Genomic DNA, 26,730 nt, shown 5'->3' on the forward strand with positions numbered 1-26,730 from the left:
TGACCAGTGCCAAGGGTGGGTGTAGGTTTTCCAACATTATGCTTTTATGAATGGAATTCACAACCCGGTTCACAGAAGAGGTGATTTTTGGCAGCCACCCTGGGGATATGCTCCAGCTGGTGTAAGAGCCTCACCTGTGACTGCACGAGTGCAGTAACGAAGCTCTGTCATTCGGGAAGGCCATTTCTGAGCTCCTGGTCAGGACTTGCTTCCTCCAAGAAAGCAGCTGACTACTAACAGCTCTGAAGTGGTGTTAAGTAAGTGCCAATCATCTGTGTTTCTTAGCAACACTGCAGAAGAAAGGTCAAGTATCACATTGTTTAAAATAAAAAAAACCCAAAACCTCACACTGTTAGAAATTCAACCATTTCGCCTTATGGGGTTGTCTTCTCCCCTCTCTGATGTTCCTTAGGACAAAAGCAGTGCCATTGCTAGGCCCTGTCCAGACACTACCACAACTGGGGAAATAAAAGATAACATCTCCTGCTGCACTCCTTTGGTGCACCTTAGAAAAGGGACTTTCTAAAGAGACTTTCCAGGCTGCCAGGTGCAGTTTGAGCTGCTATTGCTTAGGTTGCTTTTCAGAAATGCAGCTCACAGGCCCAGGGAAGATGATCTCTCCTAGCACTTGCCATACACCGGGAGGATGGTTTTCTTCCTAAAGCCTGACATCTGTCAGAGAGGCAGCAAAAATCGAATGCAGCAGTGGAAGTAAGATTAGGAATTTCAAAAAAAATATACAGCTCGAGGGGCGGGATGTAAGGGCAAGGCTCAGGCCACACCGAGGTTTGTGTTTCAAGCAGCCGCAGCGGGTTTTGTGTCAGGTCGTCTGCACAGAAGTTTGTAGCAAGGCCAGGTGCTGGCTTCCTAACTGGAACGTCATTCTGCTCCCTACAGGGGGAATTTCTTATGGGAATTAGGTAAATAAGCAAATCATAACATGTTGTAGCTGGATGATCAAAGGGGTCTCTTATTCAGTAACAATTTAAAATATTAATATAATAACCTGAAAAAACACACAACCGAAAGAATCAGAGGTGTATTGCTTAAAGAAAACAAAAGCCAGTTATAACCTGAAACCCTTTCTAAAAAGATTTTAAATATGATTCTCAGCTTCCTGCTAAGCCAGTGCTCACCAGCTGGTTGTGTTGACGAGGAAAATCGAGCGGGACGCAGAACCGATAGTGTTGGATAGCAGCAGTGATAACCCAGCGGCGGTGGGATGATGATGAGGGCACTGGAGAAATCCTTTACTCGGCCACCAGCGTGTCTGAAGTCTGTGGGGTTTGAAGACTAAGACTGCATCTGAAGGGATTCCTGTGGTTTATAGTGACCTTATAAATGGTAAAACCTTTAGTATTTGTGAATGTAAAAGAAGTAAATTAAAAAAGGTGCAGATGGCTATAAAATAGGCTAACATAAGTAGTTATACACTCTTTTTTTCCACCTGTGGACAGAAAGGAAATAGTAATGTTGAATCAGATGAGAGCAACAATTACAAATAATTGGCTAAGTTTTCCAGCGGGTGTTAAGATAGCTTTACTTATAGCCGAGTTGTAACGTGATCCTCCTGCCCATCTTTCCACTGGTTTATAAACAAGTCACAAGCCTCTCCCCACGAATCAAACACATCCTCTGACGAGTCTATAAGTTTGGAATTAGAGGAACAAATACTGGAAGCACAGTGAAGGGAGCTGGTACAAACCACAGGGCACTCCTTGCTCTGTCCCGTAAGTCTTGTGTTCCCACTGTAGTCCACCTCATTGAGGTTAATTTCACTTTTGGAACAATTCTCTTCTCTCTCTTTATCAATCTGAGAATATTTAATGTCTTTCCACATGTAGTGTGGCTGAATAATTCCATCTGAAATAGTGTACATGGGTTCTGAATTTGGTTCAGGTACGTGTCCATTCATCTTGGAGAAAAGCAGGCCCAGTCTCTTAAAGGATTCCTTCTTGGAGCTGGAAAGTCTCTGAACTCTATTTCCATTTCGGACAAAGGAGCGCTTACTGATCCCATTGCTTTTTGGCTTCTCTTCCACCATATTGATCCCAGACATAGTTTTAATTAGAGCAGATACATTGAAGTCCTTTTTTTTGTTGGCTACATTGAAAGACACGCTTTTGGCTTTGGGTTTTTCTCCAGCACCATCTTCATTTGTTTCATCCTTTTGGGACACCTCTGTGCTGCTGGTAGAATAACTTCTCCTCTGGGGCTTCCTATTTCCTAAGAGGTCCAGAACTTCATAGCGAAAACTTGAGATGTCCTGCTTTAATTCCTAGGGCAAGAGGAGAAATGAGTTACACTCCGCAGCCTAATCTGTGACATGAAAGAATGATCACGTTCCCTTGGGAGAGCTGTTCAGAGTTATGGAAATGGCTGATACCAAATCACGCTTACAGGAATACCACGTACATCTTCATTACTCAAGTGACACACACAAAAAAAAAAGTATTGGTAATCCTGAGAATGGGAGACCTCACGAGATCTTTATCTCCAAAGGCTGTGGGACCGGCCCTCTTGACCAACCCCCTCTGCCCACCCCTCCACCACCATCCCCCCCAAAAAAAAGTCAAATAAGACAGTTACAGAAGAGGTGAAACACTGCTGAAATTTAGAAATACGGCAGGAATCCTTTTTAGTTGATAGGCCCAATTTTAACTTTGTTGGTAAGTGTTCTTTGTATCCACTAATCCAGGCTCCCTCTTTGGCTCTGTCTGGGTTAGGATTAGGAATGTGATGTTGACTCAAATCAGATACTTCATTCCTACCATTTCCCAACACTTTTGTCTACATAACGTATTGTGTATTAAAATCTGGGAGGTGATCATATGAGAAGACATTCAAATAATAATCTCTGCTCAAAAAAACCCCACATCGCATCATATATATTCCCTGCTCCAGTAATAGTCCCATTTACACAAAAAAGCAGGTTACAAATCATCTTAACAAAGCGCAAACTTTGCAAGTGGCTACTTGAAACTTGAATTAATATAATAAATTATTATTGAGGAATAATAAATTACCTTGAAATTTTCTTCAGTTAAACCTTCGTTGGTTTTGGAAGTTCTTATCATTGCTGCGACATATCTTTTCACAAGATTTCTTATAACTTCCTGGAATAGGAAACAATACGAGTGATTCAACTGCTGTCTCAGACCAAACTCTGTTCTTACTGCATTTCACTGAGTTCTTGCTGACAGTGGCTGTCATTTAAACAGAACAAACCTTTGGAAAGGGTTACGTACCTTCCATCTTGAATGCTCAGTCGGTAACTACAGTGAGCAGGTATTTTGTACTTGTTTTGTATATGTAGAAGTCGTTGAGAAAAAATTCTTGATGTTCTTAAATGTCCTCAAGCCATTTAACCTCAGCTGCTGAAAGTTTTTAAGGTTACCAATCCCATGCGTATATGCTGTGTATCCTGATAGGCTGTTTGCCATTTGAAGATTGTTTATCAAGTATTTGAAAGCCAAGGAGGGTACGTTGACAATAAATAACCTGAAGAACAGCCAGGACCCCATGGGGCAATGCGTTAAACCACATCTGCCAGCTGCCTGGGCGTTCCCTAACGGCAGGTTAGAAACTCCTTTCAAGGCTGCTGCAGCATCTGTGGACAGTGCTGGAAGGACTGAATCACACCCCAGGGACTTCTCTAAGGGCTCTCGCTCCCCTGTGTTACCTGGGCTGTTTGTTACAGTACGGATTTTTGGTAGGATGAGATCCATTTTGCTCTGTGTTCGTGTACCTCCTTGCTGGCTTTACATAAGCGAACTGGTACTTTGAGCTTGTACATTTATCTGTGCTGGCCAACATACACAGAGGTTGATCTCTATATAGAGAAGAGACTACTCCAACCCTCCCCTTCATCTCCCCCATTTCATAAATAGGGGTCTGAGCAACACCAAGCATGAAGATGGTCTCTGCACCAAGGTTTTACTGGGAGGTTTTTTAGGGGATCCCACCGTCGGTACCCGTAAGCTGTGCTGTGAAGTCAGAAAGTACCAGATGTCTGTTGTTAAAGGTGACTAATTATGTTAAACATCAACTTCAGATAAAAATACTCTTCAAAAAGCAGATGTCTTAAGTAAGACAAATTACTAACGGCTTTTGACAGTATAGCCTAACGCACCACCTAACATTCTGGAGAATTTTTTTTCCTTCCAGCATGCTGGCATAATACATCACACTGAATTGAAGTACCGAAGCTGGTGTTTTTAATACAGTTTCATCCTTTTGTAGGTTGACTTTAACGACTACTTGATGACAGGCAGGCTGAGAATAAACAAACCCCGCAAAATTCAACAAAAGAACCATTCCTCCTTCCTGAGCTGTCCAAAACAAAAGAAAATCCCAACCACTGTTTGAGTTAGGGATGCTTTACAAAAAAGAGCAGGAGAGGAACAATTCAAGAGTGTGTAAAAATGCTGCAGAAACAGTTTTAATCAGGATGGCATGACAGCCTGGTCCCTCTGATGGCAATGGGGATGTCACCTTTGACTTCAGCAGCCAGACTCACTGATACCTGGCAAGTTTTCCGCTACTTCAGAGGGGCTGAAAGGCTAGGAGTGATTTAATTAACCATCCCACCTCTAATGAGGAAATGTTTTAATCCATGATAAGCAAAATCCTCTTAGATGACCTACACTTACCAAAATACATTCTAGAAGCAAGCAAGAATCAAGGTATTAGAAAATGAGTAGGAAGAAGAAACAGCAAGTAAAAACTTTATGTGCTCAAGGCTTTACCTGGTAATGTTGATTCTGAATCAGGTTGTCGGCGTGCCGTTCCTGGAAAGAGAAAGGCACAGATATGTTACCTGTTTAGTCCTGTCTTTACAGCTCCTGATGGCTCTTGGCAAGTCATGATCCCGCAACCTTTTACTGCACCAGCAGAGCAGTGGCCCTCACGAACCTGCACATGCACAAGCACCCTCAGAAAGTGAAATATAAAACCACGCAGCTCCTTACTGTGAATGTTTTCAGGTTTTCATGCCTCTTCTGTTCATTGTCAGAGTCGTCGCCTGGGCACAGCTGATTGTGAATCCACTTGCAAAGGTACCAGACTGACTTGGGACTTGGGACAATGTTAAAAGGAGGGGGCAGAGTGGCACCTTCATCGAAGTAACTCATCCAGAGCTTCGTCCGTGCAAACTTCCACTCAATATCCGCATGGTCCTATGAGAGAAGGAAAGAGACTATCAACAGCTTCAGGCAGGCTTTCCTGGAGCAAATGCCCACGGCTGAGGAGATGACATGTGAGCAATAAAGGATTTCTCCAGCTGCAGGCAAAGCAGTATTGCTTCTTTCATCTCCCTCGGTGGGGGTGTACTTAAAAAAATCAGTGTGAAATATAGCTAGAGTGTAAAAATACCAACCACTGAGAAATGAGATTATAGCAATATTCAGCAAAAAGAATTTCACATGCTAAAGCCTGGTTTCATCCTTTAGAGGTTGTGCTTATTGGTTCGCCAATACAAGAAGCAAGAAAACACATTTCTTATTTTGCTTTTTGCTAGCACTTTTATTATCCCAAACCATTGTTTCTCATGTCCAAATCCAATAAATTCTCACATTCTTCCCTGGAAAAAGATCTTTCATAGTGTTTTTTGATTTGTTTGGTTTTTATAGCATCCATTAATTCAGCTCTTATAAGGAAGTGACACATTTTATGCGTGCCATATTTTAAATCTTGCCTCTGCATTATCCTTACACAAAACAGGAGACATTTTACTGTCTGGTTTTTTGTTTTTTTTTTCATTTATATTATCACCACGCTAGCCTGCTGTGCTCTAGTGTTTTTCATCCCAAAAAAGTAAAGGTGGAAAGTTAATAGCATCATTTTACAGCTGCACAGATAGGCACACGGTCCGTAAGGCATACTGAGCCTATGCAAGGCACTGACCAGTCTGCAAAATGGTGATCCCCAAATCAAGCTATTTGCAATCTAGTCCATGGAGCCAACAGGCTGTTCTGCCCAGTAACAAACTGCATGTTCCCTTCAACATCAGGGCAGAGACATCTACCTACAGCCTGGATTCAGAGAGATACTGCAGCTATTCAAAATGGATTTCATGCTGTTTCGTGCTAGTTTTAAAGTTAAAAAATGCCACTGTTTTCTATGTTTGCAGAAATTCTGACATTAGACAGAAAAGGAAGGAAATAGTTTGAAGCCTTCAAGCCAAGCAGTGCTGAACACAGCTTACAATAGTACACTGAACTTAAATGGTAAATTTGTGTATTGTTATCATTGCATAGTGCTAAACTGATGGTTATGACATTTTAGCTGTTCAGCATTTACGTTAACAGTATCTGACATGAGACTAAACCAAAGCCGTGATGATCTAAACTAAGTAACAGCGCAAGGTAGGAGAAAAGGACAATGCAGGATTTTAAATTTCTGAGGAGATTTCAACCAGGTTGGAACAAGCAGCCCTCCTGAGTGAGGGATGCTGGGCTGCAGGGCAGCAGCTTTCAGAAACAAGCAGTGAAGTGTAGGATAAGGAGTTTAATAAAATATGGCTGAACATCATGCCCCAAAAAATTTACTACACTGGCTTTCTGGCTATGCTCCAGTGCTCTGCCATGGGTAAAATACGCTCACATTTTGACAGTGAGGTGCAGCCGAACTCCATTTTAGTAGTGTATTCAAATTATGTGCAGCTCTTGATTTTAAATGACTGCCTCAGTGGCCCAAGAGCACATTAGTCTCTACAGGTGGTCTGAATCAGCCCAGAACACTAGATCCCCTGCCAACTTACCAAAAGGCTGTTTTCAAGCCGTAGGTAGACTCAGAGAAGCAGCCTGCCATGCCCCTTTTTGCCTCATACATTATCAGACCCTGGAAGCAGGGAAATTGCATCACCATGAAGTATTAGAAGCTGATGCTAGTGGAAATGAAGTTCTGGGTAGTAAAAAATGCAGTCTGCAGCAATAGAAATAGTTGACACCAAAAAAAAAAAAAGTTCTGCTCAATTTTTCTTCATTTGTCTTTACCTGCAGGCTGCAGCAAGCTCAGCAGAGCTACAGGAGAGCAGGACGAGCCATGCAGCTGCTGTTCCTCCTTCCCAGACTCTGGGTTAGTGCTCAGAGCCCACCCCTGCCTAATAACTGCTCAGAGTTAAAGGCAGAGCTGTCCCAGCCTCTTCCAGAAGCAGGGCTGGCTGCTCCCTGCTCAGTCCTAAAGGCTGACTCATGCCCATCTTTCTACCTGAACATTTCCCGGTCTGGGCAACTTCAGTTGAAACAGTCTTCAGAAGCAGGACAACAAATGACCGGCATCGCACGCCAGGTGAGCCAAGGGGCCGCTGGGGAGGGCGTGCTGCCCACGGGGAAAGCAGGAGATCCGATCTCTCTTGGCAGAGAAGGGGCCTGAGCTGCAGCTCCCCATGCTCCACCTGGACATGCTCACTACCAGGGAAAACCCAATGGTGGCTGCATCTTGAAAGGCTGCAGACGAGAGGTGCGTTACTGGTTCAAGCATCTACAGCATTTTGTAGGGGAATAGCTGCATGAGACCAGCATGGAGTTATTCAGCCCTGCGGTGAGTAAGCCTTTCTCAGGGTGTGCAGGAACTACCACACCTGGCAACACTGATAGCACTATCTGGGGCAGCTGGAGAGTGTAGGGTAAGGCAGTAGCTGAAGGAGAGTGCAAAGACTGTTATTTTGGATAGAGACCTGTATATTTTAAGTTCTTTGCCAGTACAGAAGTAGGTGTAAATGTCCTATTGAGGAGTCAGAAGGGAGAAGGTCGTTTGGAGGAGGTTATAAATCCACCCTTCCCTTCTACAAAGGTCCATCAAAGGTCCAGTGTCGCTGGTGGGGTGGATCAGGTGTGGTGACTTGGCAGCAATTTCCTTCAGCACATTTTAAAAAGGGCATGTCCTGGGCAGAGGCAATTTAGCAGTAGATGTTGGATGCTGTTTGTAGAGGAGGATAAGGCAAATCTGTAGCTTGGGGACTGCAGATTAGTTTCTGGGGAAGGAAGGAAGGAAGAAAAGGGCTAAAAAAGTTTTTCTGCACAGAGTGTTTTCTTTTTGTTCTTTCATTTTAAAATAGCTTAAGGAGAATACAAGGGGCTTGACAAGGGGCTGAATGCAGGTGCAGGGCAGTGCTGTGAAACTTAGCAGGAGTTTCTCATTGGGGAAGTTCTGCGCTTGGTCTGAACAAATCCCTGTTGATCTAAATGAGTCTGTGGGTGAGGCTGGTGGATGCTGGCTGCAGCCCCCACCTGTATTTCCTCCTGTGCAGTCTCAGTCAACAAGTGCAATATAACCTCTCTCAAAAGACAGACCCTCTGTACAAAGCTCAAAGTATCTTTTCTTTCTCTTTCTCTCTCTTTGCTGCTGCTGTGAATTCCCCAGGGTTTACAAACTCAGCCTGTCTCAATTATTCACCTTGATGTTTTGAGAACCTGAGCAAATCAGATGAGAGCTCCTGGCAGCAGTTTTGTGTTGCAAATATATAGCAAAGAGACATTTCAATTTTACTGAGAATGTCTTTGTGTGCCAGGAAACCACCATTTTCTTGGTTAGAGCTCTCTTTAGTGCTGTAAGCAGTGAAATCTGCACATAAGACTACAGCTTTCCTAACTCTCCTCCCTGTGTTGATGTTGTGGTTTAAGCTCAGCCAGCAACTGAGCCCCACATGGCTATTCGCTCACTCCCCCGCAGTGGGATGGGGCAGAGAGTCGGAAGGGGAAAAGTGAGAAAACTCCTGGGTTGAGGTAAAGACAGTTTAACAGGTAAAGCAAAAGCTGTGCCTGCAAGCAAAGCAAAACGAGGAATTCATTCACTGCTTCCCACCGGCAGGCAGGTGTTCAGCCATCCCCAGGAAAGCAGGGCTCTGTCACGCCTAACGGTGACTTGGGAAGACAAACGCCATCACTCCGAACGTCCTCCCTTCCTCCTTCTTCCCCCAGCTTTGTATGCTGAGCTATGACGTCATATGGTGTGGAATATCCCTTTGGTCAGTTGGGGTCAGCTGTCCCAGCTGTGTCCCCTCCCAACTCCCTGTGCCCCCCAGCCTACTTGCTGGTGGGGTGGGGTGAGGAGCAGAAAAGACCTTGACTCTATGTAAGCACTGCTCAGCAGTAACGAAAACATCCCTGTGTTATCAACACTGTTTCCAGCCCAAATCCAGAACATAGCCCCATACCAGCTACTATGAAGAAAATGAACTCTACCCCAGCCCAAACCAGCACAGGTGAGTACCAGGAGTACCGTGCTTCAACAATCCTTGGATACCCTATTCAAACCTGAAGCACTCGTGAGTTACAGCCAGTACATCAGTCATTGCACTGGCTGTGAACGTGGCCCAGTGGACCACCAGATGTGCTCCAGGTTTTTGGGACATCTCTCCAGTGACTGCAGGCCACTGGGCAAGATTGACATTTTTGAGAGCTGCCCGAGTCTGAGCCTGCTTTGTATCAAAGCTGTTGCAAAGATCGCACATAGCTGAACACTTGAAGTGAGCTCCTGAATACCACTGCCCTGAGGCCCCTCCAACCCCAGAGCCCTCAGGCTCAGCCTGGGCCTGGCCACCACGCGCCCCACAAAGCTACGATGGACGAGCCCGGACCTCCTGCAGCGGTGCTGCACTAGCCGCTGATTTACAGAGATGGGTCACAGGAGATGGCGTGTTGGAGCCCGCTCCCGGGGACAGCCAGCAGGGACGCAGCCCTGGGAGGCTTCAGCAGAAGTGGGTTTCCTAAGAGAGAGGACAGGAGGAAGCGCGCAGGGCGGCTGGCAGAGGGCACGCACCGAGGGGAGCCCCGCAGCCCTCCGCTGTGGCGAGGAGCTTCGAGCAGACCCACTGCGCAGCGAGGACAGGATCCTCACAGACCTGTGCTCTCTCATACAATGTTCTGAGATGACAACTTTTTGGTAACATTTGTAATAAGCTAACGTTTATAATAAGCTAACATTTATAATAAGCTAATCCACTAGCTTTGCAAGTGTGACCTTGTTGCTTTAGGAATTTAAATCCAAATTTGGATTTCACTGTTCTTTCTTTGAGCTCCTGTTGCTCTGGCCCTTGTTCTTGTCACCATTTTCTTTCAAGCGCTGCCCATCGTTCCAGCTATAAAACACTTCTAAGAGGGCCGAGCCCACAGGCTCAAAGAACACATGAACTCAATGAAACCAGCACTCAGCTTCTCTGTGAGAAAAAAAACTGTATCACTTACTATCACAATGCGAATGTGTCATACTGGCCACATAATCCTCTTGCAAATCTCTGCCATTTGAAGTGAGAATTAATCTCCCATAAAGATTTCCCCATGGGATCACTGAAGCCATCTTACTGTAGCAGTTGCAAGGATTTTCTAATTCAGTCAAAGTGATGTATTCACAGATGTGCCAGATTTTAAATAATTACCTGCTACACTAATTATCCAGGATAATTCAAGCATTAATCTCCATCTTTATCTCTGTGCAGAAAAATCTGTTGTTTACATTTTGTTTTTTATAAAGATTTCCATCACCATCTCCTTGCTGGGCCATATGGTTTAGATCATACTTTGCCAAGTAACAGCCAGTTTCTCAGCTGGTCCTGACCCGGCCAGCAGAGCCCCAGCAATGGGAGACTCTTTCAGTTCTCTGTATGAGATGGCTACCGCTGCCGCAGACTCTAGGTTCCTCAGCCTCTTCATGTGTTTAGTATTTCAGCTCACTTGTGCCTGAAAAGCTGATGGAGGAAAATGCTGTTACTTTTAACTTAGCACATAGGAGCTGAAGCACAGGGCTGTCCCGTGGGAAGCCTGCGGCAAACTGGGAGCCCGATCTCATGACTCTTGAATTAGCATCCCTGAAAGCACGGGGATAGTCCTGAGTTTATGTTAGCTCAGGGCTGATGATGGGCTCAAATGGATTATGGCAGCTCCCTGCACTCTGCTGTTGCGCACTGTGGTTAGCTCTGGATTAGGATGGTGTAGAGCCTGGTACAAACACTCGGCTAAAATATAATGCTGAGATGATGGTAATGCTTAGCAGCCAGGCACTCTGAGATCTTCAAACTGTTCCACCATAAAACAACCACAAGACAATGAGTTATTTCAGCTCCTCTGTGCTACACAGAAGTGCACAAGGGCTTCTGCCCCTTCCTCTAACAAGAGGGAAGAATTGTGGTCCTGGGATGCAAATCTTCCCCACGCCCCTTTGGAAAGAATAATGTATAAAGATATCTGGCGTCTTTCTAGCTGGCACAAAAAAGGCTGTGTGTGCCTTTCTTGTGTTTTATTATACAACAGTCAGTGGGCTAAGCTGGAAATCAGGCTGCTGCCTGTCAGATGCAGATATAGATGGCTGTGACAATGCCCTCAGGACCAGGCTGTCTGGCCATGGCTGAGTGCCTCGGGAGGAGGCAGGAGAAGCTTTCCCATTGTGCCGGGAATGCTGGCAGAAGCCGGCGTGATCTCTGCATCAGGAGTAGCAGGACTGCTCTCTGCTGCTGTCCCAGGATGTGCCAGCAGCAGCCCCTCAAAATTAGGAAGTGCCCAAGCCATAGTACTTTCCTCTAGGAAGGAAGGAGGAGAAGCAGCGTTCACCTTTTAAAGGTGCTCGCTGACATATCTTATTTGCAGCCTATTGAGTAAGGGAGGCTCATTGCCTGAGAGGCACAGGAATTTCAGAAATGCTTTTTTGCTGTGTAATTAGCTGCGCTGCGAAGTCATTAAACTCTGTTTAGTAAATTTCTATCTCACGTGCCTCTTTATTGCTCTTTGCTAAACCCAGAGCAGGAAACAGCACAGAAAATATATCAGCAATGGCTTTCAAGCAGGCTAGCACAAGAAAGACACCCTTGTGTATCCTGAACAGAAAGCATTGCAGAAGGAGGGTCAGGAGAAAGTTAATCTTTACAGAATCCAACACAGACCACTCTTGTGCAGTTTCAAAGCTGTTAATTTTGTAATAGGTGTTGGGCAAACTGGTAATAACATCAGCAGAGCTTGGGGGTTTAATGACAAGCTCAGAGAAGCAAGCAGCAAAAATCCAAGCAGGCTATTTGAGGTAAATTATGCTTAATATTTTTCAAAGAAAAATATGTCATAGAAAGGAAAAAAAAAGTCTATGAGACAAATCAGGGACCTACAAAGGCAATTAATGCATAGGTAATTCAGCTGCAGCTGACAACAAATGACTGCTTTCAAAGCCGGGGATGGCATACTGAAGGATAAGAACTTAATAGGGTCAGTCTCAAATATAATACAAGAAAAATTACTAAAGGAGGACAATCTAGCATTAGAAAAAGCAATTAGAACAGTCAGGGAATGAGACAGCCAGAGAAGAGATGAAAGTACTGTCTAGCACAAATTCACACGCTGCACTGGGCAAAGCAGACAAGAGTCCTGACCAGCAACCAGATGCTCACACCAGGGAAGCTGCAGTGGCCCCACGCCAACCACACACAGCTTTGAAGAGGAGCGTGTGGCAATGCCCTGGGGAGAACAAGCCCAGGGCAGATGCAAACCAGCACATACAAAGCGAAGGAGCGCCCAGATGTGAGGGAAAACATGCCTGGAGAGCCACAAAGCAAACCCCATGCATGAGCACGCAATGCAGGCAAACGGGCAAGGGCAGGGCGTGAGGCACGGGAAGGGAGAGCTGCTCCGCGGGCAGCGGCTCGGCCGGGGATGCAGGGCGCCTTCTGGCTCCAGCACAGAAACGGAAAAGGACATTCATGAAGCATAGGCAGGTCCTGAAGAAATACTCATAAATAAATACCAGCACTGGGATACCAGAAAAGTGAATTCTTGGGCCAGGATACGGGTAAAGACTTGATTTCAGAAAAGAGCTATGCTTATCTGGTAAAAGGCAGAAGGCAGCAAGGCCCTCAGGTGAGGAAATCAAACAGAGCACAAGGGAGAAAAACCCCAAAATCTGAATTTTTACATAGCAGACGTTTCAGATAAGCCATCAGTGGGATTGTGAGCCTTAAAAACTCGAAAGCTGGATGAAGATCGCAGTCGTGATAGAGCCCGTAAAAGAACACTCTGTAACAGAGGAAATTAGGAAAAGCTTCCTTAATTTTGCAGTGTCCGAGGTCCATCACTTCAAACAGATCGAGGGAGCAGCCAGTTCAGTATCAACAAGAGATACAGCACAGCGACTGCGTTTTATAAGGTGGATAAAGGACTCCATCTTTGGAGCATAGCCAAAGAGGCTCGGAAATTATGGAAATGGGGTAGGTCACTGGTTGCAATGGAAAAGAAAACAACTAACGGCTTCTGAATACACAAGGTCAAGCGGAGAGCACGGGCATTGACTCCTGACTGACACCACCGCAGACCTATTAGATGAGCTGTTGCATGGCCATCGCTTCCCCAGAATGGACTGCGAGTTGGCTGATTTTCCCAGCTCTGGGGAATCAGTTTGTTTGTACTTGGAAAATGCATGCTTTAGCGTCTCTGCTATTTATATCTTCCATGTGCAGAATATATTCATAATTAAAATTTTTATTATAGCTTGCAATGCACTATATTCCACAATGTATTTAGGTTATATGTATCAATTACATTTCATCTCCCACCAGCATACTGGATGGAAACAACGATAGCTAATGAGAAGGCCAGGGAATATTATATTTGAGAAAACACAGAGAACTGTGGATTATAGTGGTTTTAGTGCAGTTAAATTATTTGAACTGACACCTTTTTTTTTTCCTTCAGTCATATTCCAGCAAAGTTCAATTTTTATTTTAATAGTCAAATAAATCAGAGCAATAGGAAGGTCATGCAGACAAATAGTTCTCTAAAAAAGCCTCAGTAGGAAGAAACAATGAGAAAGATATCACTAAGGCTTTGTTCTTCCTGCCATCCATTCTCTCTCCTTTATCACTGCCTGATAAGAGCCTCTTTTCATGCTCAAAGTCAGAGAGATAAGGTGCATCTGTGCTGATAATGTTAACTACCTCCAGCCAGGTCAAAATCAAGTAATTTACACATGCCCGTGAATCAGATACTTCTCTGTACCCCTCTTCATTTATTTCTTGTTTCTTTTTTTGCCAAGACAAATTAGTCCCAAGAAGAAAAATCCCAGTTTGGATCCACATGTGAATTTCAGATCCCAGGATCCAGTCCGTGCCATTATAAGGATGTGATTTCAGCTGCGAAATGTGATGTCAGCTGCGACAAAGGTATTTAAAGTTCTAACAGTTTATTTAATGTGTTATTTATGGCCATTTGCAACTTTTAGATCTGAACTCTGATTATGAATAATCACAAAGCACATTTGATGTTTTTTGCCACTGACTCCTACGCTAGAAAAATGTTTACCAGAATATCTGGTCACATGGAGCTGACCAGACGGGTAGTAACATAGTAAATTCATTACTGGTCTGACCCTGTGAGCTGTTTTCATGTGTTGCTGGAATTTCCCTGAATCAAAGCTCTGAGCCTCACTGTATCTCCTCAGGCTTTATAACCTTTTTATGCACATATATACACAGCCCTGATATCCCTTCCTCAAGTAACCAAAAGAATAAAATTATCATTCCCAAACTTCCATAGTTAAGCAATGAAACCAGGCACATGTATTCAGGTACCAAACGCTTTAGTATTTTGCTCTTTTATGACTGGTCATAAATTGCCTTTCCTCAGCGAAGGAGTGGAGTTGGACTATGTCTTTTACCGAGTCTGTAAAGCTCATAGTACCGGTGGGAGAAGCAGGTGCCCGACACCTCTGGAAGTCAGCCTGCTTCCGTAGTCACTTAAATGCAGTGCATGAGCTTAGCTGCCAAAAATTGAAAAATTGCTCAAAAATGAAAAATCCTAGCTAAACATCCCACTAGTTTAAATATATCCTTGAGCCAAAAGAAAGGGAACCATTATAAACGTATGAGATCGCTCAAGTCTCTAAGTGAGTCTTGAGCCGTGCAGATAGCACTGATTCTGAGATGAAGCCCCAGATTCTGAAAGCAGGGTCTGCATCTGAGGAGCTGCAGGGGACCAGACTGGAGAACAGAAATGCAGACAAGGAGCCACAGCACAGCATCCAAGTAATTAGACATCTTCCCGTTTAACTAGACGGAGTTGTATGTATCCGGTTTCACCTATATAATCAGCATCAACTTAATTGCTAGATTGCAGCCTGTTGAAAAGGAAATCTGTGAAGCCCTGGCATCTAAAAAGTCAACGTTTCAGAGGATTCTTAACTTAGCCGTTCCCATTGCTCAACATCAGGTGAAAGCTCTTCCCAGATAAATCCATTTTAGTTTTGCACTGCTTTTTCCTCAGTAATATTTTTTCCTTCATCTTTCACTTTTCCTCTTTTCTTCTGCCTTTGTAACAAAAGCCCCCTTGATGCAGAAGCACAAGCTAATGCTAATTGAGCTTGTCAGGCCTAAATAAAAGATGGGATAATGCAGGGGGCTGCAACCTATGTGGTTCCATCTGGACACTTCAACTTCTATCACGTAGCAAGAGCAAACCTTGCTGTGCTGCTTTGCACGTAATGGGCAGAGGATTATTAACCTGTCATGCAGGGCACGGGTGTGTTAACTACACCAAAGAAAACAGAACTCACCCATATAAATGCCAGCAAATTCCCTGTAATATCTTAAATTAGCCAGGGGTCATCTACAGATTGCAGGCTCATCTTGTTTTTTACTTAAATGTAATGTTTCTGCTCCTCTGATAAGCCCCGGAGTGGTTTGGCCATGGTGGTTCACAGGGTCAGATAAATATCTGGGGTTTCAAAGATTAAAAACAACAGAAAGCGTTAACCTTCTGATCCTGCTGACAATGCTCGTATGAGCAGGGCTTTGCAGGATTGGGCCCTGGGATGGAGAATTAGCTTTGTCTGGTCTAACAACAGAAGAAAGATGGAGCGTGTGAAGTCAGAGCACATTGAGTGCTTCCATTTAGAGGCTCTGCAAACACCAGATGAATATTAACAACTTGATTCAAGTCCATGGGTTATATGTAATTAGGCCAAAGCCAGCAAAAAGACAAACAGTTCTACACCTTCAAATGAATACTTTAGCTTGCTAACAAAAAGCAATTAAGCTGCCTGCCAGTCTAGAGCGAGGCTCCAGGGCTAATTTCACACCCAGGCCTCTCGCTGTATGGTAGCATCACGGCACACCACTGCTGCAACGTATTTCCCTTCACTTTCAAATAAAAATCTGCTGGGAGTCCCCCACATCCAGTCACAAGCTCCAGAGAGACCACCGAGCCTTGGGAATCAATCCCACTCCTCTAAAGGTGTCCTACCGCTGCCCAGGAGGGAACTAGAGAGCAGGGGTCCAGCATTTCTTCACACGTATCGCACTCCACGGGGAAATGTAACAGAAATCTGCCTGTCCAAATGTCACAGAAGGCACCGAGTAAGTTCAGGAGAATTTGCAATTTCACTTAATTATTACTGATGACACGGATGAGTTTTGGGAGCGCAGTAATTGAGATTTGGGTAATTACAGTTGCATTGTAGAATGAAGAAAAGACTTGAGCGTGTTACCTGCACCCAGAACCCGGGGTCTGCACATGGGCAGTGACCAGCAGGATGTGTATGTTGGTCAGCTGGAGCCCCTGCGGGCCATAAAACTGGGGGACAAACAGTGATATTTCATTCAGGCGGCAAACCAAAGAAGAGCCATTTAATCCCCTTTCTAGAGCCTATTGTTTTGCTGCACCATAAAAAGCTTCAAGAGACATTAATCCCAGCTCATATTGGCAACAAGAGTATAACAAGAGCATAATTTCATTTCCTGCTGTATGACAGAGTTAAAAAACAAACATATCTCAATTTCTCCTAAGAAATTCAAATTAATGGTTCTGAAATGGGGCTTGTGAGATGAACACTTCCTGATGCTTTACAACAGCTTAGATTTGAGTGAGGCTTTGGAGCTGGCCTTACCTCTATAGGGGGACAATCCACTACCCCAAAACCTACCACATGCAGGGACTGTCCAGCTATGTATCCTGAACTAAATTTATTGATTCATAAAATTCTTCCTTAGCAAAACCACCAAGTAATAACTGTGCAGGTCATGCAAGCAGAGGAGGTGCAACATTTTTTTGACAGTCCTAAGGGTCATAGATCACAGTGGGGAAGAGAATTTCTGCTGCTGTTGTGAATTAAACTGGGTAGCAATTACTGCCATGGTGCTGAGGGAGTTCAATTGGTGCAGAAAACTAGAGGCATTCTTGTTCTTTGTAGATCAAGAAAAGTTTGATACTACTTCCTGGGGGAAATCCAAAGTCATCTTGGAAAGAATGTAATAGGGAGCTGAAAAATTTTTATATTCTTCTGTGCTTTAATTTTTAAGCTCTCTACTCTGCAAAAATGGAGGAAATTCCATGTACAACAGCCCTACACTTAGAGTAAAAATTTCCTGAAAGTGATCACTTATTTTTAACTGCACATACCAACTGTTTCTGTTTACTGTACAGATTTTGTTTTGCTATGCAAAATATTTATCATTTTCATTCTTGTCCTCCACAATATGTGCTAATCCACTCTATTTCATTCCATCATTTAGAACTGCACTCCTAGCTTGGTGTCCAATGCCCTAATTCTTCAATCCGAATACACTCTCCTGGCAGAGAGACACTTAAAAAAAATTAAACATGCAGCTGTCTTTTGCAGGAACAGCTGTCTGAGATGAACTAGCTTGAAATAACAGACATACAAACCAACAGGAGGATACAAAATACAATATACAAAACGATGTCGTAACTTAATACATATTGCTAGGGTGAAGTCATTATTGCAACATCACACGTACACCATGTATTACACACTTGAAGCTGTAACACCTTCACTTTCATGCACAGTAGTTAGAGGTAATTTCTCCCAGACCTACTTTGGTGTGCTGCTATCCCTGAGGTTTTAAGCATCGTACTTTCCTAAAACATCTGAAAGCTGCAAGTGCTTACGTTTCTCCTTAATATGTCAGCGGGATGCCTAGTGCTGCAGTGCTGTTGTGTGCCACTTATCGCTTTAACTCACCTGGAACTCAGATTACGAGTTCACAGCCCTATGGTTTTCCTCCTGCAGATGGGTCTTACTTGCCGTTCTTTCATCGATTTTGCTTCCCATTGCTTCTGCGACTGCAGAGTCAGAACTGTTGGTACAGTTCCAGTGACTAATACCTGCATGACTTCCCAGAATATCACGGATGTGTCCATAAGGAATGTGCTTTCAGAAAAAAATGCGTAGATTGCTAATTCCCTGCAAAATGTACCTGCACCCTAAGGCACCAGAAAGGCCAAAATGCATCTGCGCCCTAGGACCCCCAGTAACACCCACTATCACATTGTTTTGAGAAAACTACAAACTGGCAGAAGGCTCGTGTAACTTCAGACGCAGCCAAGTGGCAATCCTATGAGAAACAGCCTATCACACACCGTGTCCTCATTACCCACTCTGTACTTTCTGCCACTTACGAATGATGGAGCCACCTGGCTACTCTCAGATAAGCTCCGTTGTCCTTCCTCTTGTCGTCATGACATACTCCTCTTCTATTCATCAGGTGATGGTATTTCTGTCACGTCTGGGAAGGTATTGAGATGAGAGACCCGGCAGTGCATAAGATCCAGTTGCATTCTGTGATGCTTCTATAGAAGATTCTGATCTTCACATATTGGAACAGTGTGAAGCGTATGTAAATTTTGGTGTGCATTTGGATTTTGTTTGCTTTGTTGGTGAAACATAGTGTCTCCCATAACCAGCTCTTGACAATAGCTTGGCAAAAGAGAAAAATGAGCTGTATGAAAAAAATCAATATTGAAACTGCTTCAGGGTACCCCTAGAAAAATGTATTTATTGAACTCTGAAATAGCTTAGTAAAAAAACAACAAAATTATGGCAGAAAAATTTTTCCTTCTGTGAGTCAAGAATCACTCAAAGCTGCGTGGAGGTTTTACTCTTTGCTTGCTTTGCTCTGTCTTCCACAGATACCCTGTGTTTTCATGCTGTGTGCCTATAGTGCTTAATTAACTACCAAGCCCTAACTCCCATACTGGGGAGACACAACGAAGAGCAGCTTAGATTCTCCTTTCTCTAATCTCACAGCAGAAATTCATGTGTATATGAGACAATGGAGAAAAGCTAACCTGAAGAATAACTGCTACAAATGCATTAACATATTTGTCCCTGGAAGAAAGGAGGGGAGAAAGACTGTTTGCATTGCAGCAGTGCTACTGGCTCATTAACAAGTGGAATTAATTAAGATGTCCTGACCACTTCACTGCAGGGAAATCAACAAGCGCAGATGCACTCTAATCCCTGATGTATAGCTCATTTTATTTCTCTGCAGAGTCCTGCACATGGCACGAGATTTCCTACTGATGTATTTGAGAAGAAGACCTCCACCCCACTCCAAGGGCTTCTTGGTCCTTTCCCCTCCTCCCTCCCTGGAATGCTGTCATTTCATGTGTATTCAATGTAATATAAATACCAGGAGGAAGAAATGCCCAGTCTAGCAACCAGTCTACTGTGATTCAGAAAGGGGTAGACCTGATTACAGGCGGTTAAAAAATGACCCAGAGTTGTAAAGCTCAACATTTATTAATGAGTTGTTTTCTTCAGGGAAGAGATTAATTGATGTTTGCCCTTAGAAGACACATGAAGAAAACTTGCCCCGGAGAGAATGCTGTGAGCATGCAGAAATATTAGCTTCAAAAAACAAGCTGCAAGCACTGCACGAGAAAAGGCTGGAAGTGACTGCATCTTGCGTTCCCAAGAAACGTCACTGCTCTCAGTAGCAATATGACAGCTTAAGTGACAAAGAAGTATCCTGTAGCATTTTCACTCTCATTCTTCTGAGGAGGGGGCTCATGCTGCACGCTGAATTGCGTGTTATGCCTAGGTTATCTGGTGAGTTCAGTCCTTTACCCTCAGGTCTCTCACAAGGATACTTTCTGACGGAGCAATTCACTGTTACCAACTGCTCCACTACTCCATATATATAACATTAATACAACAGGTCCACTCTGGACCATTCACATCAGTTAATTGTTATGATGGGTCTCTCTAAGTCACGTGGGATTGTTTGTAATGTGTCATTGCATCACTCAAACTATTCAGGGAAAAGAATGATGAGCGGTTTGTATCCCAGTGAATAGCAAATACTGCTATTATGCCAATCTAAGGTTTGGGCTTTGTGTCGGTGACAAGCCTATTTGATGACAATAAAGGAAGGGGAATAGGAGAAAATGGCCAAGGAGAATATCTTTGTTTTCTGTCCCTCATTCCAGTCTCCCTGGAATGTGAGGAGTAGCACTGAACAAAGAGAAAGCACTTAAAGCATTGAAACAGACTGATAAAGCAGATGCCTTTGTGATAAGCTGCTTTTCTGCTCATTTGGAAGGTCAATGGTCCAGTTTTTCTCATATTTTTTAACGAGATAAAGATCAGATGTCCAAAAGTATCACCGATTTGACTGGGTCTGTGCTCAGTTTGACTAGATAACTAAATTTAGGAGCCCCTTGAATCAGCAGATGATCAACAGCAGTTGTGGAACCTGTTCAAGCAGACAACTCAATACTCTCCTCTGTGTGCTTTGGCCAGGGAAGGAGCTCACCCATACATTTCCCCACAGATTTGTCCAGGAAGTTGGGAATGGAAATAGTAGGAGAGCTGGTACTGCTTCTTTTTTTTCTGTTTTATCCTCTATCTTCTAGAGTAAATCCAAGAGTCATCCAAAGCAGAGAAGGAAGTCTCGTCTCTGCCTGTACTTCCGAGTGACCAGCTGAAGACACAAATGACTCCTGTTTCTGTTCACAGATTATGCAACACTTCATCACCTCACTATCTCTAAACCTATCATGTTAGGCATCAAAACTGGAAAATAAGTGCCCACTGGTTTATCTGAAGCACAGGATTTAGCCTCCTTCCATACTGTTTCTGTGTAGCTTACTTGAAGAGCCTTAAAATGCAGAGCCATGCTGCTTTAGTTTTCAATCTGTTGACAAATTTAATCATCAATGTACAGATTGGCTTTTAGGTACACAGAATGAGATTACAGTAGAGAGACCAGTTTTGATCATTCAATTGAAGATAAAGTTAAGTTTGAAACTGGCTCTACAGCCAACTGGCAGCCCTGAGCTGCCTCAGCTCAGATCCATCCTGCACTGAAGTTACTCAGGAATCTGAGATTATGGGTCTACAGATTCAGCTGCCAGGAGACTGGCTGGTGTTACAGATGGAAATGATCTAATTTCAGTGGGAAGAGTGTGGGATAAGAAATTACAGGACTGGGCTCCTGACACACATGGTTTCAAATGAGAAAATTGTAATAGGAGAGAGGGGAAAAAAAATACAACACCCACCCCACCCCCCAAATTAAAACCAAACATCAGGAAGCAGTGGGAAGGCTTCCCTTTGCGTACCCTCTCTGCTACAAAGTAGATCAGCTGCTAATGACAAGGTGATCAGTGAGGTTGCTCTACAGGAGAAGACAAGGGCACATCACAGCTGGTAAGCCTTTTCCAGCTAAGAAGCATTACAAACACAGCACAACCTCCTCCGCAAGCATGATTCAGGCTAGTGAGTAGAAATCCCAACGATCTGCTGTCAAAAACTGGGGGCAGCAGTCTCCAGCATCCCAGAAGATACACACTTGGTATAAACCAAACAGATAAGGCGCACGGAGAAAAATACAAGCAAAAAGAGAGAGAATGAGATAACTTACGGCAATGAGCTGGTAGGAGTTGTTCATCATGGCTATGAGCATGTTCAGCAGCACAACAAGGGAGATGACGTTGTAGGTCCCAAACATAGTGGCCCCAACAAATTCTGTGAACTCATGTCTGGCTTTCACGTTGGTGACGTAGAGATTCAGCAGACCGAACACAGACCAGAAGAGTGACTGGAGGGTCTCGAAAAGTCTGCAAATAAAACCAGATTTTTACTTGACTACCTGACTCTGGGGAATGGACAACAATGCCTGGTTCAGGCAGTGTTCAGGTGGAGAACACACAGACATCGGGAGCCTGGGACACCACAGAGCAGCTGCTCGTTACAGCCATTTATTCTCCCCGGGAGGCAGCCTGCGCTCCAGCCACAGTGACCCATTGGCCAATGCATGTGAGAGTTGTGTCACATCAACAACATTTGCTGCCTGTCTGAGAGCCCTGTCCACATCCTTGTGAGATGCAACGAACCTAATTGCCCTGAAGGAAACCAAAGTTCTCTTTCCCACTGTACGCACATGCAAAGAACAGCCTCAATATATTCCCTCTTAATTAAAATTGCCATGCTGTGATACTGCTGTTATCTATAAACTCTCCTGTTTAATCAGTGCCTGCATCATTAACATGTCTCCAGACTAAATGTTCAGGGAACCCACCCCCAAGTACAGCATGACCATAGTAATTAAATAGTGCACAACAACGAGGCACCACGAGGTAGGAGATGCGAGAAATCACGTCCACGTGCACCTTTTGCTCTAGCATAGGCTGAGAGCTTGCAATTACTTCAGCTGCAAGTGAACCAGGCCAGTGTGCTAAGACCCCGCCGGTTAGCAATGCACGCGGCCGAAAACGCTGGTCGCTACAGCTTGTTTGTGCAGCAGCTCCCACCCACCACAGTGCAGTGCCCTCAATAGCATGCTGCAACAATTGATCAGTAATGACTCAGATGAGAAGAGAGTCATCACATTAATTCAGCTGGAGAGGTTTTCTTCTTTTGAAGTCTTCCTTCCATAGATGAACTAGACCTGACCTCACTGTGCTTTACAGCTGATGAGATCATCCCAGGTCTCTTATTTGCTTCAGCCAGAGACAAGTGACCTTTCGCAATCACGTCAAATACATAATCAGCAATCTAAATAATTGCTCTATTTGGGCATCTTTGTTTTGGCTTTCCAAAATATGGCATTTATATCATCAAAAAATGACATTTATATGCCTGTTTAAGAGTTCCCATTTTGGCCTGAGGTCAGTAGATATTTTCAAATGCTCCTATAGAAAAATCAATACAAATAATTCAGATACTTTACTTGACATACCAGGAATTCTCCCAGCTTCTCCGGGCTCCTGTTCCACATGTACCCCTGTGCTTTACCTATATTGCGTGGACATATCTTATGTTTCTCACTGGCCAAAATTATAAAGACTCTTTAAAGCAAAAATCCTTTCTCCCAGAAGTCAGGCTGTTTGTTAGATTTATTAAATAAGTGAGGTGGTAAAATAAGGATTAACCAAAGAATGCTAAGCATTTCTCTGCTAAAAATGGAGGAGTGCTAGCTATCCTTTAACTTATTTTAACTATTAGTAGTAAAAGTACTGATTAGGCTGTAGGCTCAGGGGAGACAGAGGTTCCTGTCATGAAACTGAAATCAGTCTTAGAAGTGATCAGTGCATTGCTCTGAATTCACAGTATTAACCAGGAGTATAATTTGGGCTCCGACTAAGGCCAATATATTTATATGTGGGCATGTAAAAAAAAAGACAGCAACTGGTTTCTGCACAGAAGAAAGGCTTAGTTACTCTTTCCTCAGTGTGTAATGACAGGCCAGAACCACAATCTCTTTCACAGTAAGTGTTTTAGGTGGGGCTCACACTACTTCGGAGAAGCAGCTTTAAAAAAAAAATTTTGGAAATTGTGATTGAGAGACTATCTCCTCCTGCCGAGTATATTTTGGATCTTGAGCAAACAGGAGAAATCTCAAAGCTCCAGGGCTCTCCACAGCAGCTTAGAGAGAGCAAGTGCCCCCCTCTGCCACAGGAACCCTCCGGACCTCCTGCAGTCCCTGGAGAAATGGCCCCAGCGATCAGCGTGACCCTTCAGTGAGAATGACACAGCAGGCAGTAAGGCGTGACTTCCTCCACCCCTTCCTCCTCTTCCTCTCTCTCTTCTCCCTCCTCCAGTTGCCAGAATCACAGCAATAAACATATTTTCAAATTGTCTGCCTAAGCAGTAGACACTCTGCTTTCTAAGGGATGGTGAGGCCAAAGCATAAAACCTTAAATTATTCATGACTTCACCTCATTGCTGTCACAAAGGAATATTACTTTTCCATGATCTGTGTTTGCAATGCAGAAAATTTCCTCGCCAAGAAAATATTAAACCCATCCTTTGGGAGTAATAGGAAATAATGCGCCAGTAAATAGGTGTCACATTTTAAACAAGCTCTACAAACACGAGTGGCGTCCTGCTTTTCCTTCCCTTACAAAATTAGATCTTATTGTGTGACTGCCTAGAAATGCTGGTAGGAATCAAAGGGTACTGATTTATTCTTTCATTAGCGATGAACTATGAGCAAACTTGAGGTAACACCAGCTCTGACTTGAATTCTCTCCAGCCATGCTTGCTCTCCCCAGCCCAACAATATAATTTTCCATTTTGCAGGTTGCTCGTTCTTAGCCAGTCACCCATGCTGTGCATCTGCTCAAGGGCCAAATGTCAGCTTGTACTGGGGGTGTTAATAACGACTATTTAAACTTTTAAGAACACGTTAAATAAATTTCTTAAGCAAGTCTCAAACAAAAAGTAACTGCAGAGCATTCTGTCCCCTGCCAGGAGATCTCAGTCCTAATGGATCCCCTCCCACTGCGATTTTGTTTTAAACAAACCTCTGCCATAAAGGCTGAGCCCCCTCAATTTCCTTTCTGTGCTACATTCTCCTTGGCAGGGGGTTTAAACTGAATGTGAGGGTGGGAGAAATTGTGGTCTGTATTTAACCTGATCTGCACACTTTCTGTTAAGTAGTTCTGTATCATTTCTAGTTCCCAAGATATTACACCTTCTTACAGACCTGAGGATCCTTTTTTTTTCCTGCTGACCCAACGCTCTTTTTCTTTAGTCAAATCCTGCTGTTGTTTTCTCCACTACCCTGCTGACAGTGAAATCTGTAAAACAACTGGTTTGCAATGGAGACAGGTCCAAACCAGAATGCAGAACTGAATACATCTGTTCACCGTAGCTCCAGGGAAAGGCAGGCTTTGAACTTCGTGGTTTTGACCCTTCCTGAGCTAGAAGTTGCCACTTAACAAACGTTGTGCTTGCCCAACATTTCTCCCTCTGGCTGCTGCATCAATATGGACGTAGATCAAGGAATAGTATTTGTTATTTAATTCCTTTGCAAGGGCAGTGCAACACATTTCTGGGGCATGTGAGGCAATTAAAATAGAAAAAAGACTGAAGTCTTTAATTCTGTTTTTCATTAGCACAGAGCAGTTCCATTCACTTCCTCCAGATATACATGAGTTTAATGAGAAAATTAATCAAGCCTTTGGTGTTCCTGCTCTGCAGTGGAAAACGGCAGCTCGTCTGGTCTACCAGGTCATGATGCTCTTGTAAGGCTGGACTCTAGCCCATGAAAATCCCCCACTTCTTTTAAGGAGGGAGGCCACAGGACAACGTTGGAGCCTTTCCTCTTCCACCCTAGTCATGTGGCCTCAGCCATCATCTGCTTTTGATAACAGCGCAAATATGTCACAAATCCTTTCTTAACCTCAAGTCTTCAGCTGAGGAAGGGTGGAGAATTATTGGGCATTATGACAAGTTTTATTTAATTTAGCATAAAGTGGTGGACAACAGTTTTGTTTTGCTTGTTTGCAGGGCGTAGGCCTTTTTCTAGACCGTGCTTTATTTATTTCTCTTCCCATTGTGTTTTAAGTACTGTGCAAGGAGCAGGAACAATTGGGTGGGGGCTGATTATTATAATTATTTCCACTATTAGTAATTAAAACAAATACATCAGAAAGACAATTGATGTTATTTTTCAGCATGTGCTATCTCTTTCAACCCTGCCAGCTGTCATCACAGCAATTTCCATGCCAACATCTCAGTAAAGTACCAGCACTTCCAGCAAAAAGGATTTTGCTGGGATTTTAGTTCACCCCACTGCAAGGAAATCAGAGAAGCCTGCAACATCATGCATGCATAAAAATCACCTAGGTGAGATTGTTGTTGCTGTATCACATTATTTATTAATACCTTTTTTTCATAGGTTTATCCCTTGTTTTCTACATTTTGTTTAGCTTCCCCTCATTTCCTCTGGAATCAGACAAAACAATTATTATGGCAAAAGGATATACTCAAATATACTGAAATTGCATGTAGCCATAATAAAATTTAAGTTGCAGGGTCATGTAGGGAGACTCTTTGGTCCAGAACTAAAACGATTGTCTCCCACTTCCAGACCTAAGTAAGAGTCTTTCTGACAGCAAAGCTCAGCAGAATGTCTGCCCCAGTTAACTCACACTTTTCCCGCATAGTCAACCAGCTCACCTGATATTTGCGAATGAATAAATAAATGCACTTTCAGTGCAGTGATAGACAACAGGCAAAGGCAGATAAGACAGGGGACAGTGGAAGTCAACCTTAAGAACAGAAAGGAAAGGAGGTCTTACGTGGAGAAGGCATTGTTCTGTTTCTCACATCGGATCCCCTTGCAGTTGTTGGGTTCCTCCGAGGCACTGGTCTCATAATAAAAATAAAGCTGGTTCAGTCCATTGGCAAAAGCCAGAAGCACCAGACAGTAGATAAAAAGGAATTTAAGGATGTCTAGCAGCATGCGTCCCAGAGAAATCTGCAAGGGTCCCAGGTGTGAATTTGCTGTAAACAGGGATATGAGACGCAGGGAACTTAAAATGTTGGATATTGCAAAGAGGGCTTCTGCAATGAGAGTCGGGTGCCACATTTCCCATTCCTCCCTTGGACGAGAACCGTTATACTGAAAGAAATAACAAGGGTATAAAAGTGAATTATGTTGTAATTACTCTGAGATAACTCAAAAAAGACACACCTGCTAATACTAATGCTGCACATGTAAATACTACG

The 26,730-nt window shown here is 43.7% G+C and overlaps 1 protein-coding gene across 1 annotated transcript in view; it reads right to left on the reverse strand.

Annotated features, from left to right (window-relative positions):
- Nucleotides 1–1,518: 1,518 nt before the first annotated feature.
- TRPC5 (transient receptor potential cation channel subfamily C member 5) overlaps nt 1,519–26,730 on the reverse strand; it is a 66,104-nt gene continuing 40,892 nt past the window's right edge. Inside the window, exons 5-10 of the mRNA XM_075161821.1 lie at nt 26,301–26,623; nt 21,635–21,830; nt 4,971–5,177; nt 4,749–4,790; nt 3,027–3,116; nt 1,519–2,278 (exon numbers count right to left, since the gene is read on the reverse strand). Of these exons, the coding sequence (XP_075017922.1) occupies nt 1,544–2,278; nt 3,027–3,116; nt 4,749–4,790; nt 4,971–5,177; nt 21,635–21,830; nt 26,301–26,623 (1,593 nt within the window). The 3' untranslated portion in view covers nt 1,519–1,543. The remainder of the gene's footprint in view (nt 2,279–3,026; nt 3,117–4,748; nt 4,791–4,970; nt 5,178–21,634; nt 21,831–26,300; nt 26,624–26,730) is intronic.

Source organism: Calonectris borealis, chromosome 13, assembly GCF_964195595.1.
Source record: "Calonectris borealis chromosome 13, bCalBor7.hap1.2, whole genome shotgun sequence".
Classification (NCBI taxonomy): Eukaryota; Metazoa; Chordata; class Aves; order Procellariiformes; family Procellariidae; genus Calonectris; species Calonectris borealis.